Below are 19,370 nucleotides of genomic sequence, written 5' to 3'. Positions count from 1 at the left end.
AGTCATACTCACCACCCATAGACACTGATAGGCTAGATGCTGTCGGTAACATACAGTGAGAGACATTTGAAAGTTGTCAGAGCAAACAGTGGAATAACACGATGACTGGATCTGTGCTGATGCCTTTCTGAGGTAATGCCAACTTATGCCAACAGCTGACGCTTTTTTTTTTTTTTAATGTTGTCTTTCTGACATTGTGTAGAAGGCAAAAGGTATATATGTTTAACAAATAAAACTTTGCCACAGGTAGCCGTAGTAAACCTAACTACATTCTAAGGCTTTCATTATGGGGTGCTTCTCTGTCATTTTTTTCTTCATTGTCTTCAATAGGAGTGATTAGTCAGCAAGATACATCTATAAATGGTGTCCTGAGTTTAGATTCAACTGAAAGGTGACATAGTAATACCAGATTTCTGAAGAAATGCTCAAACATCTGGCTAATGCTGTGAACTGTTTCTGCATTTTGCACTGTTTGGTATGATCACAGGGATTGAGGCAACCAAAATGTTTTTCTTTCTTGAGCCGTAGATGATTTTTAATGCAAATGTTGGCTGATTAGATTTTTAGTCTGTAATCCAGGTATCTCCAATGGTTCCCATGCGGTTTGTGTGCGTTTTTAATATAAATCTGGGTTTAGTATTGATTCACGCAGTTGAGGTCACAACCTGGACCTTTCCTGTCGCTGGCAGATGAAGTAGCTCTGGTGTTAATTAGGCCGATAACAGATAGGTGTAGGTGTGTGCAGCAGTCCAAGCGCATTGTAGTGCTGTGCAGGCGGGAGCTCGCTAGTTTGCCTTCTCTCTTCCATTCATCATTGTCAGCAACAGGGGCATCCGGTGTGGAATGGTCTGCAGCTTGGCTGCACCCAGGGGGACTCATCCTATTTGAGGTTACTCCAGTCGCCTGATCATGCTCGGCCTGAGTGTTGCTAATGACATCACACCAAAGGCGCCCAGAGTAGGTGCCACCTGAGGTCAGCAGATCTAGAGATCAGAGTGTCAAGTATGGATGCCTCCTCTGGTCAGGAGCCACCACTCTACCGTCATTGCCTGGTCCTCCGATCGAAGCTCAGGGAGACAATATTGATTTCTCTCTAGAGTGAAAAGCACTTGATCCCTGATAGATGGACTTCCGCATAACAAGTTCAGCTGTAGCCTGAGATGACACCGTGTGGGGTTTAATATTGAAGCTTACTTTTTGCATTTAGCAAGAGAGATGGAGCTGTTTTTCATGCAGCAGATGTTTTATTGTGTCTACGTCCTAAAAGGAGCTGTGCTTTGGAATGAATTGCACATTAAACTAATATTTAGATATCTCTTTCATTGTGCTCAGACAAACTCATTGTTCTCCCACATTTCTCGGTATGTAATCAGCAGAGATTTGTGAGCGTCTTCAGTGTGTCTCGGGATGTGGCTCTTATGCATATATTATCTCAGGATCAATATCAGCAACCCAATGACCTGGCTGTTCAAAACAAAGGCCATTCAGCTTATCGGCAGCATGGAGAATGAGGAGCCTCTGCCATAAATGTTAGCAAACCCTCTGTGGTCAGAATGGAAAGCCCCAAAAATACAGCACAGCTCTTAGTCGAGTCTGACAATCAGGGATGGGGTTTTTATGTGGCTCATTTTCAGAGGATTCACATCCGTTAAAGTGTGAAGACAGATGTTGAAAGCTAAAGGAAAAAAAATCTCACTTGGTTCTCTTTTTTAAGTTCTACAAGACAGATTTTGAATTTGTGCGTCCTAAATTACAGTTTTTTTGTTGCGATGATTACATTTTCACCCACCCCTCTGCTTACCATCAATATCAAAATCATTCATTTGTCATTTGACATTGAGATGGAAACTAACTTGTTCACCTCACACTGTTTTTGAGGTGTATCACCGCGCATGTGCAGGATGTTTTGTCTGCAACACCACTAGCTGCAGATGAAAAACCACACTGACTAATTACAAAATACTTTTTTTTTTTCAGGAACAGGAAAAAGATTCTTTTTTTTTTTTTTAGTTTTGATGACTGTGCACTTGTAATCAATTTTGCAACACTGTCAAAAGCTTCACAGAAAAGTTTTCACATGACCAATCATGATTGTTTCTGAGCAGCTACACATCTTAATTCACGTATATTGACAGTTATAACCTTTTAACAAGTATCAGAGCATAGAACAACGAGAGAATGATGGGGAAGGTTGAAAGAGAAAGGGGGTGTAATTGCATCATAGCTGGGGAGACATTTAAGGGAAGTCAGGGGCTCTCTGTCCGATTCCACCATCATTAACATTTTCTATTACAGCTCGGAAAGAGTAATCCCGCTTTAATCAATCCCTCAGCCTGGTATCCCTATTCAGTAATGAGCCATTAACACATTTCTGATGATCTCTGCAGTTCATCCTGCAGAGAAGCACCGTCCTGTGTATGATTAGCACTATCTCTGATTAATCTTAAAGGAGACCTCCTGTGGCACAAGAGCCGTTTGAAGCACATGCCTCCATATGTTTCAAGATTATGATACCCTGTAAACTGTAACTCTCTGGAATTTCAAATGTGGTGTTTACAAATGGTTCATCTTTGTGGTATTACTAGCAGCCTACTAACCATTCAGAGGAGTCAGTCAAAAGCTCCAGCCATTGTTTACAAGAAAAGGGTGAATAATTCATCTTCCAACCAGCTCTACTGCTTCAGGGTGAACTGAATGCTAGTTACTGGGTGTCAGAAAGTGATGAGCGAGTTTTCCTGGGCGGGGGTAAGAAGATTTTGCTAATCAGTTGAAGAAAAAAAATCAGAGTTACTGTTGGTGTTGCTTTCTAACCCTGGATTCAGCTCTTAGCAAGTGAAGGAAGTCCTACTGATGTGGAACTTTGCAATGTTTCTCTTAGACAAGCTGGTTTAATTATGATATATGTTTTTTTTTTTTGGTATTCTCTCACAATGAATTTTATATTTTTCATCACGATTCCAGGTTGATAACATTTTTTTAAAACCTGTGCTATGACTGTTTTTCCATATGTTTAAAGATACCACCAGTTCAATCCAAGTATGGATAAAAGAAAACTGTGATTTAAAAACCAAAAAACCAAACACTAATATTTTTCGGCATCTGCTGAGCTCAGGATTCACTGGATTCAGGACCTGCAGATCTAACCCTCATCTCAACTTCAGCAAAGTCAGGATGTGACATCATCCAGTGCTTCGATTGTGACTTATCCTTTTTTTAAACCTGTGTCTTATCAGCCACCCAATTTTCAAGAGTGCTAAATTGCTGCCTCTAAATTCAAACACTTTCAGTCCCATTGGTTCATGAATATGCTCAGTAAATGTCATGGCACCCTGCCTAACAATGCCACAAACGCAAATCTGAGGGTTGGAGGAAGCAGATAGTTTCACTTGAAGAAATGAAACCTCTCCAAAGAAAAAAAAAAGAAAGCTCATTACAGTGCATTTTTTTTCTGCATCTTAAATTTGTTCTGCCTGCAAACGCTGACATAAAGCAGCATTCTTTGATTTTACTTTTAACTTTACACACATTTAACCGGCCATCATCGTCATCATCACCAATGCTGCTACTTTCCACAGCTCTGATAGCATTTGTTACTGTGGCTTGATTTGATAATTTCAAATTAAAACCATGTTCCTACTCAGTGTAATTACAGTCATCTGGCAGAAGTCCTCCCCCCCTAATTTTGAACAGTGACAGTGTGCATGTAGGTCTCCCTCTGACTGTACTAGCTCAGTGGATAATATTATTAAACTGTAGCAGCGGCAGTTCAGACTAATCTTGTTTGTTACAAGTGGCCACGGGGTGCGTTTGTATTTTGTCACAGTCCTGTTGTGTAGATGTTCAGTGAGACAAAAATCATTGCACAACTCAGCAGACGCTGAAATTATTCTCCCGCTGTAATTTGGTCTTTAAACCTCCTGTGATTCCCTTAATTACAACAACTCATCATATGCAGCAGGTTCTCGTGAATACGCCCTATGGCCTTGTTCTGATGCATGCTGATTCATTGTCCTTCTGCATCAGGTGCTCATCTATCAGGCAAAAATATTATCAATTATCATATCAGTAATGTATCAATATGTGATGAATAGGATAGTATGTGAAGATACCCAGAATGCTTATCTCAATATGACAAAACACACAACAGTTGATAAACCTTGGTAAGAAAATGCATCATCTTTTCAATAAGGTTCAGATTCATTCATTCAATTGGCAAAACCAGACATTTTATTTGGTCTAGGTTTACTGGTTTGGTGAGAGAATGTGGTTCTTAAATTTCCACAAATGATCCGTGTGTTTCGTCATGATCTAACCGTAGCCCAGAACTAAAACGACCAAACCACCTTTTTGGGGTGAACTGTAAGATTATTGCCCAAACTGTAGCTGAAACATCCATCACCCATCATCTATTGCGCATAGGAAACTGTCTGAGCGATGATAACTAACAATGAAAAGAACAAAAAAAGAATTGTAAAATCTGTAGTCTAACCCAAAAAGTGATGATCATTAGCAAAATGTGATTATCTCCCATGCCATGACAGCTGAACTAGACTGCGTGGTAAGATTGAGAGGATTGAAATGAGCAAGTAAGTGGAAATGATTTGGGTCTTATTCGGGGTGTTCTTTTGGAGTGCCTTATTTTTGAGTGAGTGGTCTTTTAGAGCAATTTTTTTCTTTTTTTAGCTGAGGTTGAAACTGAACTGTCAAGCTCAAATAACTGTTATCTCCCTTCAATGTTCCTCTGTACGCATCCATCTCTGACTTGCCTTGACATATCTTGAAAACGTCTTCAGGCTGCCTGGAAAGTGTTCACAGAGAGTCAGTCCTTATTCTGTCAGACTAGTCGATCAGTAGAACAACACAGAGTCTAGTAGTTGATGTCTGCTGGTGAGTTCAGTGCCGTCAAAGTCTTGGGCCTGATTCGGTTTTAATGCATAATGCAAGTGAGTCGCACGTGAAAATAGTCCTTGCTCATTACCTATTTGTTTACAACACAAAGAAGTGAGGGAGCCTCTAAACCATAGCTGCCTTTTGCAGAGGAGAAGAATGAAATAAATTTGCTTCTTTTTTTTTTTTCACCACTTTTGTGCTGATGCAGATAATCTATGCATAGAGAAAGCTCTGAGAAAGCTGTGTTGAATGACGAATGATGTTTTGTTGTGATGAGAGCAATCATGATTCTGCCACCAGGGACCACGTTCAGCCCCCACAAACATCCACCCTTTCTTCTATATATTTAAATCTGTCACAGCAGAGCCCCGCCTCTTCCTTCTATGCATCCTGCACATCACTCTGCTTGTCCTCTTCAACTCACTGATGGGTTAAATGGCTGTGGTACTGCTGTTATAATGAACTAATACATGAAAATAAGGGCCAACTAATTGACTAAGGCCAAAAGATTTATCCGGCCGTCCCCCAAGGGAACCTCAGCTGTGTTTCCATGGTGATAATCAGAGACACCCATGGCCTGCTCATACCCCGGAAAAAAAAGAGCAATTTATGACGGCAATAATGTGACATGGACTTTTTTTTTTTTTTTTTTTGCTGCAGCCAGACTTTGAATTCATTATCAGGAAATCATCCTTATAAATTCCTCCAGCAGGCATGAGCCCTCCTGGCAGCTTGGAGAGATTGCTTATGGAGCTGAAACAATTAATCCGTTAATTAATTTGTCAACATCTACAGTATGGTCTCACCAATCAAAATCTAACAACAGCGACGACTCAGATTTTTATGGTGTTTTCAAGCACTCCCACTGCCATCGCTAAACATATTTAAGACACATAAAAAAAAAAAAAATGTAAACGATTTGTTTGATTAATCTGGATGTAATTACTTCTGTCTTATGACAGCAATTTCACCATTATTATATTGCTGCATAACTGACCTCAGTCTGACATTACTTCTGTACTTCCAACTTTAGATTTGCCATTAAATGTCTATCTATGCTCTTCAAATATAGTCAGTCTGTTTGTGTTGTGTCAGTGCTTGAGGGGATGAACAATTTATACACAGTATAAAAGCCTAGCCCATCATCTAACTCTTTTGGTTTCAGACTTTTTAGCAAAAAACCACAAATATATGTTCTTATTGATATGTGTGACCTTTAAATATAAAAAGCTACATGTCATCAAAATATGATAGGTGTAAAACTCCCTACATTCAGTACTATGAACTGAAAGAGTGAACCCTGTTTGAAAGCAACCATGTAATTCAAGGTGGCTTGTGAGTTTGTGTATGTGTGCTCATATTCCTTATTCTGGATGTCTGCTAATATTCCAGATGTTTGTACTCAGTGTTTAGATAAGAAAGGTTCACTGTCTGTGGGAATGTCCACATATTCACATCCGCTGGAAAGGATGTTAGGATGTTAAATCTAAGTCAGAGATGTTTCATATCTAAATTCTTTTAAATGTCAAACTCCTAGTGTGCTGGGAACACATCTGATGTTCACCCCGATAGATGGTGATAGACAGATGGTTCGTCCAATCATCTGCCAAGGATTTTTTTTTGACAGCGCCTGCCCTCCATGCCAACAGTCTCCCAGATGGTAGGGCTCCAAACCATCTGGTATGTCAAGTTAGAGCCTTATAGGAATATGATAAAAGGTGGAAATGTGGGTTCTATCTGTGAGGAAACAGTAAACAATGGAGGGGAAATATGTGCTATATGTTACTCCAATCTAATATTAGTGCAGGATGAGTGCGTGTATTTTTTCGGTATAGTATGTCATTTATCAAGCACAGAAATCCAAATATTTGCTTGGTCTGGCTCTGAAATATGACATAAAATAATCAATCACCAATATAATTCATATTCATGGTTGATATAATTATAAGTCACTTTATAAATGGAATATCTTGGGGTAATGGGCTGTTGTCTGTTAAGTTTTTTGTTGTTGTTGTTGTTGTTGTTTTGTTTAGTTTTACAAGATGCTCTATTTACCCAGAATGCGTTGTAGATTCTTCTTTCATAAAGGAAATATTCCACCAGAATATGTGTTGTTTGTTAATTAATCAGATTAATATCAATGTGATATACGGATTAGCTACAGAGCAGGTGACAGCAAGCTTATCTTATTTAAGTACATAACTACACATGTCACACAATCTATCGTTATTGAAGCGTTTATTCACAGCCAGGCTAGCTATTTTCCTTTGCTTCCAGTCTTTATGCGAACCGCATCCTGACTCCAACTCTACATTTAACGTGCAGACCTTCCCTCTCCGTCTCTGAAAGTTGTGTCAGATAATGAAATAATTTTAGTGTGGCATGGAACACGCAGTACATGTAACATCTGAGTGACACATGCAGGATAAGGTTAGGATCATATCTACAGTGAGAACATGCTTTTAGAGCATATGCAAAGATGTGAAACAGCAAATGATGCCGTGATGGAAGAAGTCAAACTGAGAAAAACCTCGCTGCAGCATGTGTTAATAAGCCATTGGTTTGACCAGTTAGCAGGAAGAGTCATATCAAGGAAGCAGCTTCAATCACTGGAAATACATTAAATAAAAGAAAAAAAGAAAAGAAAAGAAAAGAAGAAAAAATTGCATCAGTTTGCACTTCTAATTAGAATTCTGCCATGAGCAGTGATTTTCCGAGGAGCAAGTCTAGGTATGTATCTTTGTCTCTAACCATGTGTGTAAATTAACATACTTTTAGTGTATTTTTGTGCGTATGCACGTTTGTGTCATCCTTGCATTTCACTCCCATTGCATCAAACCCATCTGAAGTCCAAGCGAAGTAAATGTACACTCTGGGGTAGCAATAGCATGTTTGGGTTGCTCTGAACCTCACAACCGCATCTGGAAACATTATTCTTGGAAGACAGGTCATTATCCTCGGAAGCCAACTGAGAAATGTTTGGTGGAAATAAGCAAACTCTACAACAGTTGGACTCTGCCAGAACCGCAGGAGAAGTCTGGGCTGACACAGTTGTTCCACAACAGCCCCCACACACCAGTGTGTGTCGTAACAGCAGTCTGCTCCAGTCAAATCATTATTATTATAACTCTGTCATCAGTAAACAACTGCATCTACAAATGGCCTGGCATGAAAGGGATTTAAGGCAATTCATGGTTCAGTGTAGCCTCACAATTTTCACTTCCCTCATTGTGGTATGGCTTTGGTGTGCATTGTGTCAGATGTGACTTCAAGCAGCTTTTGCAGGAGATAGGAGATTTGCAAGTGCTCTCCTGGTGCTGCAACGTCACACGGGTGTTTTTTCTTGCACTTGATTGGATTGGATGAATAAGTTCACTTGGCTGCAATTGGTCTTTTCCCCTGATTTTTGACAAGGTTGACGTAAGTTGATTGATTATGATTATCAATTACCTCAGGATTTATACAGGCCAGGCAGATTAGATTTCAGGAGCTCATCGTAAATGGTTGTGACTTTTGAAAGGCTGAATTATGCATCGCGAAGTAAAACGCTTCCCCAGTATGAAGTGCTTTGGTCTGAATTTTAGTTTAATTGATTGTCGTGGACTTTCTCCAGATGTTTTCCCCCCGGCATAAAAAAAAAAAAATAACGTAGCTTCAGCTTTAAGCTGCTTCATGGGGTTTCTATGTCTCAGGCCCAAAATTCCTGCTGTTTTATTGAATTTGTGAATTCACCAGCTAGATAATAAATAGACTCTAAAAGCTATTTTCCACAAAGAAATTACAAAGTTATTGAATTCAAACTTTGGGTTTGCTATATTTAAGAACTAATACTTTGTCCAGAGTTGTTTATCTTAGCGTTTATCTAGTAATCTGTCCTCCTGCAGATATAGGAATTGTAATATTGTTTGCATGGTTCATCTAAAGGATTATGGCCCCTGAAATGGCACACATATTTTGGGATAAACCTTTCCCCAACCAGAAAGAGTCTTTTACATGTACTTTCTGGCATTTTATTTATTTATTTATTGTTTTTTTGTCATCTTCCATCTCTCATAAGGGAACCATGAGGCATTTGCCCATCTGTGATTAACCTTCTGTAAAACTAGAAAATTGCATGCAGCAATGATGATGCCAAACATGTGATGCCAAATGCCGAGCTGACACACGGAGCATGACTTTTAGTTGTGACAACCAGTGGTTTCATTTAGCACTCCATATAATTTTGTGGTAAATTGTCAACTGGATTGATTGTCTTTTGGAGGAGAAACATTTGTGCATGAAACCACAGCCGGTGATCAGTCTCGGTGTTGACAGATCCTGTTCGGAGTTCTCACCCAGTCCCTCTTTCCTATTCACACAGTGAGGGGCGCCTGTTTTTACAAAGCTGGCGCTTGCGCTACTTGTAAGGTGAACGCATCACTCAATATATACTGTTATGGTCAAAGGTCAAGGTCACTTGATGCCACAGAACACAGTTTTTACCAATTATGAATTATTTAGAATGATTTAAGTCAACTTCACTGTGACATACAAAATTATGATGCAAAAAAGAAAAGCTCACCCATCCCTCATTTACCAATGACTCCAGAGCAGAAGAGGAGGTTGTGACCATATTAGCTGCAACCTGGCTGGACTGGTTGCTGGACACAAACAACTGCAAGGCAGCTGTAATTTAGTTTGTACCTAGAAAAATACTGAGCTTTAACTGCTGCTGGAAGTGATGTAATGTAGTTTCTCACCATTATATATGACACTTAAAATGCATATTAAAAATCTAATTCCATGATTAGTTCCAGGTATAAGGTATAAGGGTAATTTATATCGGACAAATGCTTATTTTACCGTTTAAATTGAAAATATAATAATTGGAAATATGACAGAGGAACATAATAATTCAATGTTATGTCTCATTTCCTGAGAGGTGTCCTAACTCCTACACTGCCTTGACAAATCTACACCCCTGTGGGTCTTTTATTCGGGTCCTGAGCAAGAAGGATATCTGTTATTTTCACTATAAATCCATCCATATGTGAACTTATGCAATAAAAAATCAAAAAAGTTGGTATCTTATCAGATGGTGGTAGGAGTGTGAAAATGTTTGAGAGGTGCTGCCTCAGACACTGAGGTTCCATCACAGTAAGCTGGACGGCTTCAATCAGTGCAATGTTGTGTTAGAAAATGACAGTTAGTTGTAGAATGAATTAAAACCCACATATGGCAGAGAAGCCGCTTGGTAGTGAATATTATCTAATGTAAAGGCCTTTTGAACAGGTTGTGTGTCTGTGTGTGTCTGATGGGCTGGATGAGGGGAGATAACTGCATCTGCTGTCACAGGGAGAGCAGTATGGAACATTTGGCAGGAGGATAGGGCCACGTGCTGTTATGTTCCCAGAGCTAAGCTTTTTGGGGTCTGTGGATTGTGTTTTGATGGAAGTGTGGAGTTACGCTGACTCACTGCGACTTCAGCCAGACACTTTTATCTGATCTTATCTATGTTTATGTGCCTGAGAATATAAACGCAGTGGGGAGTTGGTCTGAGACAACAGGGTCCTAATATCAAATGTCTCATCTGTGCGCTCCAGCGTAGAGTACTTGGTTAGCCTCGCTAAGCTTTAGGACTTAAAATCACAAAAATCACAGCTGCCGACACCTCAGACATTAACAGCTTATCAATTTTGCTAAGGATTTTCCAAGTATTCCTTCAATTTACCTGCTGATATAACACAAGATTTGTGGTCTTAAAATGAATCCCAAATAACTCAAACCTAGGACAGACTGCTGCTCACTTTGGGATGCTGGTTGGTTTGTGGGAAAATGGAAATCTAAAAACTTTAACTGATATTCAGTTTACTGTGCACTGCTCCTATTTTCATGCCTCAGGGGTGTCGCTTGGTGTCTGATCCCGTGAGGACGCTTACTTATACTCTCCCCCTCCTTCAGCTGATGTTGTGCTGCAGAGTGTGTCCAAGTGCTGAGCATGCCTTTACAGTTAGTCTGTCTTCAATTACAAACACATGTGGACCTCCGGAGCAAAACGTACCACACATCTTACTGATATACCTCTTAATTATATACCATCGGCACTCAGAGTAAATATTGTCCTGTGTTTTTATTTATTGAGGGTTTTATTGTGGTGCATTGATTGTGATTTGTGTATAAGCCAAAACTTGCAGCATGATCCACACTGAGTCGTGGGCATGCACATGGACAGCATATTTTGGTGTTTTTTTTTTAACATTAAAAGCGGAGTGAGTGAATCAGTTGTGTGTTAAATCCTGAGGCCGGCAGCAGCAGACCACTGGTGCTGATATCAGCCCTGTGGTATGTGCTCACTGGGCTCAGCTGTAAGCTCACCCCCCTCTGTTGTGTTTCTATTTTCAGGGTGTGAGCGGAATGTCCGTGGATGAGAAGCCTGAAGCCCCCATGTATGTGTATGAGTCGACGGTTCATTGTACCAATATCCTCCTCTGCCTTAACGACCAGCGGAAGCAGGATATCCTGTGCGATGTGACTGTCCTGGTGGAGGGCAAGGAGTTCCGCGGGCACCGGGCTGTGCTGGCCGCCTGCAGTGAGTACTTCCTCCAGGCGCTGGTGGGCCAGGCGGAGAATGGCTTGATCGTCAGCCTCCCCGAAGAGGTACGTCCATCAAAAGCTGTTTCCTTTAAATGACAGTGTCGCCCTAAAACTCCCCGCTGACTCCGAGACAAAAAGCTAAATTACCCAGGCAATCTGCACACCATCCACTGCCACACACAGCATTGACCGCCGATGGCCTTTCTCCACGAACAAAGTCAATGATTATACAGGCTGCTGTAGCCATACAAAACGTGATCGCAATCTGGCAACAACAATATAGGACTGATTGTCGTTTAAATTGCAAGTGGCAAATGCAGGGATGCCTTTGTGCACAAGTGTAGCAAAAATCCAATATTTCACTGCACTAATTTATTAGTTAATTTAACAGAAACAGCATGAATGAGGAACATACTCCCAACACTGACAAAAGCTGAACTCAGGGCCAAATTCAAAATGAAAACAGCGTGCACTGGTTTGCTACAGTTTCCAGGTTGAGCGAAGCGTTTCCTTGAAATGGTATGTGCTCTCTCTTATTTGGTGGGTGTGTCAGAGGTGTCACCCAATCAGCAGCACCCTGGTAAAACTCAGCCATTCGGGATTAGTCCTAACTTCAGCAGCCCAGGTTCATGTCTTGGCTGTGCTGCAATGACCTTGTTCACTTGTGTCTGTTGTAGGTTTTATTTTAACTGGCCTTGGAGGAGGTCAGCTTTTTTCTGAAAGCAGTTTCTAGTTTTTAGTCATTCTGATGAAAAGGCCTTTCAGATATGAGGGGAGCTTTCGCACTCATAGTTTGGTTTACTTGGCCCCTGAGTTGTTGCTTTTCAGTTCTGGCCCTGATCAGCAGCCAAACCAACAGAAAACAGGATGTGATTTCAAGTTCAGGTTTGTTGTCATGTACATGAAACATACAGATGCACCTTCAAAAGTAATGAATCCATTTGCCAGAGTCCTGCACAGCCCTCGCACAGTGACGGTTCGGTTAAATTCATAAATAACTGGGTAACTAATCCATCATACATAGCAGCAATGGTTAAGACTATATGAAGACTTTTAATGGACTGTTTCGGCAACTATCATCATACATCATCAGAGCTACATACACCAGCAGGGAAGACTGACAATAGATCATACTTCACTTCATTGACTCTGAATATTTATCTCCCAGTGATGAACAGACAGAAATAGGACAAGGAGAGGCTTTTTGTAATCTATTACCACAGTCCATATGTGGAAACTGACTTCTGACACTTTGTGATGTCACAACAATGCAGTCATCGCCCTCAGTCATCCCCATGGCCAGCCCGCCCGATGTATCCCGTAGGATATGGTTTCCCCGAGTTATTTGCCTGAAATTTGCAATAGTTTTGTTCTAGCACTCGGAAAATAGGCAATCAGAGGCTTTTTAAATATAGAGATTTGAAAGGAGAAAGGAGTAAAAATATAGATTTTGATTGGTTGAGAACATAAAGTTCCCCTGGCCCCTTGTGGAGATCTAAAACATCTTACTTGAACTTCATCAGTCTCCATTTTATGTTCATGTCACCTCTCAGTGCCTCTCCATTCTTTTCTGATTATTTTTGTTCTCTTTAGCCTTTGCTGTGCATTTTTCTCAAACTGTGGAAATAACACTGTGTTTTTAATTTGATCTCTCATTCACCAGAGGATGAAGACTCGGTGAAACGTGTGAGAAGGTGCATTATTGAGCCTGTAGGGCTGTGATTACCAATTAGCACCTGTCAGCTGTGGCTGTCGATGACGGCAGCAGCAGGTAACACTTCACAGCGAGATTAATGCCACCTCGGGCTCGGCGCTCATCACGTTCAGCAACACTCCTCACGTTTGCTCACCTCAGCTCTAACACTGTCATTTTAAACGGAGCCATTTCAGAGCCACTCCACTGAATGCGTGATGAAAGTACCCCTCTGACGTATCGATGTCACACACCCACACTCAGGCACACACACATATGAGCAACATACATGTGCTGCTGTAAAACTGGGGCACATCCCACATGTGCTGTGGAGCTGTGGCTCCTTGCTGGGCTAGAATGCATTTAATATAGTCGCGCCTGTCAAATAGCTGTGCCGCTACGCTCATTGAAAAGGAAGTCACTGTCAGATTGTTGTCTTATGTAAAATGAGCATCATAGTTTTTTTTTTTTTTTTCTTCCCTCCTTAACTCAAAGACCGACAGCTGGGAAAAGCTCCTGGATGCTCAAAGAAGCCAGCTTTTTCATTCATTTGCAGCATCCATTAATAATGCATGAGCCACTGGGTGTTTCAGGTGTGAGATGGAGTGTGGAAAGAAACATCTTTCGATGACTGTCTCTTTAATGTGCCAGAGAGAGAATTACTACCATTGAGGATTTAACCAAGCCTCCTTCCCTTTGTCCATCATTGTCCCATTTGATAACATTTCACAAAAGCTCTTTTGTATTAACGGCAAAATATTTAATGAATATATTGGCTTTTTATTCCGTTTCAGTGGAGTTAACTACATTATATTCACCAACATATAGTCTAGAAATGTAAGTTTGCACCTGATGTTGTTTTAGAATTAATTTTTCATGAATGAACAAATTAACTTTTAAAATGTCAGAAAAAAACAAATATATTATGCCACAAAGGAATAAAAATATATTTATTCAAGAAAATGCAGTTAGTTAAGAATATAGATTTATTGGGAAAAGACATAGTCATAAATATCATAAAACGGACTATAGGAGGTAAATATGTGGTAATACATGTTTTTCTTGATACGTACTACTGCTAGTCATAGTAGTATTAGTAGTTAGTTTATTAGTAAATTGTTAGTACTTAGTAGTATTCAGTCCCATGACACAAGCAAATATTGTAGTCCCGTAAAATCCACCTGGATCCTTCATCTCTTTAAGGTGAAATTATCCTTTACTTATCATTTTGAATGTGTATTCCTTGAAATCGTTTTTTGAAGGTCCGCTGTTGGGGTTTGCTTTACAGTCATTGACTGAAGCACGCTGACGTATCCTTTCCTCATCTGTCTTAACAGTTTCTCTCTGAAGCTGGCAGAAGGTGGTGGGGGGGCGGGGGGTCCACTTGCTGCACGTTGGTGTGTCAGCTCCGTGCCACCTGCGTCTAGCTCTGCTGGGTTAACAGCACCTGACTGTCTGACTGCAGTCACAGAGACTATTCCCTCTCCACCGACTGATGACTGCTACATATGTGTAACAAAGGGCAAAATCAGAATGTCCTCTGCTGCCGCTGAGAGAAAGAGGAAGGGGGGCGGGGTGGGGTGGGGGGTGCTGTTGTTCGAGATGAAATGTGAAACAAAGACAACCTCCCCCCACCACCTTCATCAGTTCTCTCTCGTGGCATTGCTGTCCCTGGAATAGCCAGGGCTGGCATGGATGAGTGACATCATCTATATCTAATGTGATTGTGGGGCTTGCAAGGGGGGAGGCCGTTTTAATCATGGGGCTTTGTTGGCCATCACATCATGGGAACAAAACAATTGTGCTTTATATCAGTGATACTGTCCTCCGGCCAGCAGAGTAAAACAGAGAACCAGAGGACCATGACGTTGAGTTTGAATGACATCAACATTAGTTGGTATAATGCATTCCCAAGCCTTTTATACTAACCTCAACCTAAAGTTAGTTCACATTAACCAAAGATGAAACTTACTTTGAAAATGGAGACTTTCAGTTTTTAGTTCCCATGAAGCTTTTGGACATGACAAGCAATAATGTGCTCCTGCTACTTCCCCACAAATTAGCAAAGCAAACTCCCTCACCATTTTGTTGTGAGTGTACAAGCAAAGCTGGACTCAGAAGACATAAGAATGTGCCACAAACATGAGTCAGGGAGAGGAATTTCAAAGAGAGCCCTCCACTGGAGAGCAGCTGTCATCGCCCTGACAGATAGAAATGACCTCCATATTGTGGAAGTGAGTGCAAAGATGTGGCTTGGTTCAGATTATCATGGTTCACAGAAGACTGCTGTCAGCTAGTAATTAGCAAGCAGCGTGTAGCCTTTGTTCTTGTGAGGCTTATATTGAAAATCTGATAATACTCAATTGCATTAGTCTTACAGTGCATCAGAAACCTAATTAGTCATCAGATTGCTGAATAATTTTGTCATTTGAAATTAATCAAATAACCATGCACAAAGTCATTAGTCAATTATTGGCTACTTGTCCTGGGAATGTCTTGACTGGATGAAATGATTGATTCCAGACTCCAGGACTCCAGAAGGTGGCTGGTGATCAGCTCATTTTTCTGCCTACAGATTTTTATTCTGGAAAAAAAAAGGAGAGGACAGCACTGTGATTCAGCAGTATAACGCTGGTTCACAGACCTCAAACCACCTCCTGTTTTTCAGTTCTTTCCTTAGTAATGTGCCAGGGAATACTGCAGACACACACACACTCACCCAATTTTTAAAAAGCACTATTTGTACCTACAGTTGTCGCAAAGGATTTACTGTATTTTATTTTAATGAGACGAAAAGTTACACAAGTATTACTTGTGGGCCCTAAATACTCAAGTGTTCTTTACACCTCTTAATTTTCAGGCAATACTGAAAAGTTTGTTAAAGGCTATTTAAAAGAAGTCTTTCATGTCCTGATGGTGGATAAGTTTGGAACTGGAGATGAGGTTAGTCCAGGACGGGGTTTGGGGTAGAAACACAGAGCATGAAGTACCAGTGGAGGAGAGAGAAACAGAGACAGAAAGAATCCAGGAAACAGTGGGATGTCCAAAGTAAACCCAGTTGTGGTGATGAATCCAAGCCAAAGTAGTGGCAGTAATGTCAAACTCTTTCAAGACCAGAAAAAGCTCTGGTTAAAGATAAAGACTGGTTATCCTGAAGGTTGAGGGTTTAAGGCAGACAAAAGCTATTAAACTCAAAAGTGTTTATTGCCGGGGCAGCTATAATGTGATCTCTATCATCATATTACCCTATCGTAGAATTATAGTACTAAACTTTCACAGTTAATAGTGTCATAACCAAAATGAATTTTCTTTACTTGAAAATGTCCATTCTTTTGTGGAATGACCCACTGTTTGTCCCGGGTAATCATGGCTTTGATCCAGAGTGTTTCAGAATCAAAATTAACCTTTTCGTAACCACATCTGAGGTGTTTATAGCTGTTTTTAGTTCGAGAGAAGAAACAGAAGTACAGAAATGTAACCTTCTAATGCCGTGTGTGTCATATTTGATACCTAACCCTATTTATGTATGAGACCACCCCCTTGGCAAAATAAAAGAAATAAAATGCAGTTGCTTGAAAAAAATAAAGATGCAGATGTAAAAGATGTCAGATTGCCAAGTAGAAAAGTTCTAGTTATTGCTGGAATTAGGTGATATAAACCAAAAAGAAAAAAAAAAACAACCATGCTTTTTTTTTTTTATTTACATTTTGTTAAATGGCAAAATAAAGACTTTAGTTTTAAAAAAATCAAATTTTTTTTCCATTGTTTTTTGCATTATAGAGTTAAGAAACAGTGTTCAAATATAGATAATGGGGAAAACTGATGCCCATGGTGTTATACTTGGTTGCACACTCGTAAAATAAAATTTGGGTACCTGCAACAGGAGTTCAAACCCTGTCGGCTTTTTGATCGCCATACACCTGGCCAGTTGCTGCGTGGAGTGGGTGTTAGATTGATGTTTTTTGCTTGCTGTGAAACCGTCAAGTTTAGTTCAGCCACTCTGTTGCCTTCAGATGACTTATGTTCACCTGTTCCTGAAAAGAAACGTGTAATCACAAGAATAATGACTCCCTTGAAAGCAAAGGCTTGAAAAGTGTGAATTTGTTGCAACAATATCAAAACTGCTGAGGGAGAAAATCAGGACCACAACTTTTCACTGCATTTACCAAGTAGCTCTGCCTTTTTCTAACCTTAATCAAGCAGGTTTAGATGCCTAAAACCAGACAAAAGAGTCGGCAGAGCTTCAGGCTGCACAGCCCAGAAGACACCAAACAAAATCCTTAGACAGATATAGACAGACAGCAAAAGTTTTAGGTTACCCAGATGCACATGAAATATAATGTTCATGCGGTGCATTATGAAGTTGATGAGTGACATCTATCCACCACATCAGGTCAAACCACTGATCAGAGCTCAACTCTTACTATGGTAGTTAATCTGGAGGGGGGGCCACACCGACTGGCCCCATGCCAAGTGCCTGGCCAGGACGCTATCGCACACATACAGCCTATTAGACAGATGGTTGGAGGATGGATCCAGGCGCATAGCCTTGCCTACCTTAAAGATGGGGGTTGGGAGGTAGAACATGAAGAGGAAGCAGGGGAGAGGGAGGATTGATATTGTGCGGTGGGAGTGCAGGCACTAATACCCAACCCCCTCAGTCCAGCAGGGGGTCCCTATTTCTCTACCAACACAAGGGCACATCTCATCCCATAAACTGACAGAAGATGCAGAGTCTTTGTCTGAGTGTGCCAAGCTGGGTAAAGGAACACCTTGAGAAGCCAGCCTGCTGGGTGACAGCCTGCGGCGTGATCCCCATGTTTATGCCCTTTATGTTTAACCTTCACACCCGGCACAGTCGAGCAATGAAAATCCCCACTAATGAAAGGAATACACAGACTTCATCAGTCTGGGCTGATGAAACCACCAAACACACAACTAAAAAAGTGGGTGTTTGTATGTTACTGTAGCTGGGAACGTGTCTAGCCAGAGGCAAACAGTCTAAACACAATCTTGTTGCGTCTTAAAACAGAGCAGAGGTGGGGTCATGTCCTCCCCAGTGTCTGGTCAGTTCTGTAAGCTGCACTAGCCGGGGATTAGGACGTACACTATCTGATTTAATCCACCATCAGCGGGAGGTTTACGCACCCATAGCTCAGCACTGGGAGTAACCGAGTTTCTGCTGTCATTTACTTACACAGGGTTGGGAAGCAACACAACATTGTTATTAAAACTGTTACTTCATGTGTGATGCTAGCTCTCTTTTTGATATCAGTTTTATTCAATACATTTTAAATCTTGGTCCAAACATGCTCATCGGCTGACTTACACGTCTACTCCTTGGGTGGCAGAATCCAACAAATCACAAGATAGTTTTAAATGCAGAGTAGCATCAAACTCATTTTGATGGCCAATAAAGCTACCTAAACTTGACCCACAAATCTATACATTTCTAACTCTCCCAATATGACTGTGAAAGTGAATATATACACAGGGCTTAATACCTCTCTTTACTATTGCCACTGATTGGCAAGGTTTGTTGCATGGAGGTATGATTTACCAACTGATTGCACGGGAAGGTAAAATATGTCATAAAATATCTTTATTAATTAATGTTTCAAAGACCCCAAAATAAAAATGCTGCAACTGTGGGTATCATGTCTTTCGGCCTTTACTTTATTTGGGCTTGTCACAGGAAGTCAGCTCTGTGACTTGCATGATTGATTTGGCAACAGTTTTTACGCCCAATGCCCTTTCTTCTGCAATTCTCCCCATTTGGGAGCAGCACAAGCCTTCTATTGAATTGTCTTGTGGCTGAGGTTTGAACCCGAGGTCTCTGTGTGCAAAGCATGCACATTGTTCTCAACTGGGAGGGTAAAAAAATAAATAAATAAATAAAACATTGAAAATTACATGAAAATGACTAAAAACTTTCATTTGTAAATTAGGTGAACTTCACAGAATTTCTATGAAAATTATTTGTACCCGCCATATCATATTTTTAACCAGGTCACTTTAAAGTAAGTATTATCATCTAATGCATCTTTAATAAAAGCTGTGTATACTTACAAAAACAGCAGGTGTCTAACTGCGCGCTTTATTTCTTCACCAGCTGTCTTTGTAAAAGACTTTGCTTTAGCACATGAGCTTTCCTGTTCTGCATCAGGCCATTGTTCCTGCACATTTCCTGTCATCATCTCCAGCATAACAACTT

The 19,370-nt window shown here is 40.6% G+C and overlaps 1 protein-coding gene across 1 annotated transcript in view; it reads left to right on the top strand.

Moving 5' to 3' along the window:
• The window catches only part of bach2b (BACH transcriptional regulator 2b), an 87,129-nt gene that overhangs the window by 46,083 nt on the left and 21,676 nt on the right, over positions 1-19,370 (top strand). The window contains exon 2 of the mRNA XM_029496642.1: positions 11,272-11,526. Within this exon, the coding sequence (XP_029352502.1) occupies positions 11,284-11,526 (243 nt within the window). The 5' untranslated portion in view covers positions 11,272-11,283. The remainder of the gene's footprint in view (positions 1-11,271; positions 11,527-19,370) is intronic.

Source organism: Echeneis naucrates, chromosome 24 (genome assembly GCF_900963305.1).
Source record: "Echeneis naucrates chromosome 24, fEcheNa1.1, whole genome shotgun sequence".
NCBI classification, from domain to species: Eukaryota; Metazoa; Chordata; class Actinopteri; order Carangiformes; family Echeneidae; genus Echeneis; species Echeneis naucrates.
This window is presented reverse-complemented; position numbering and strand designations above follow the sequence as displayed.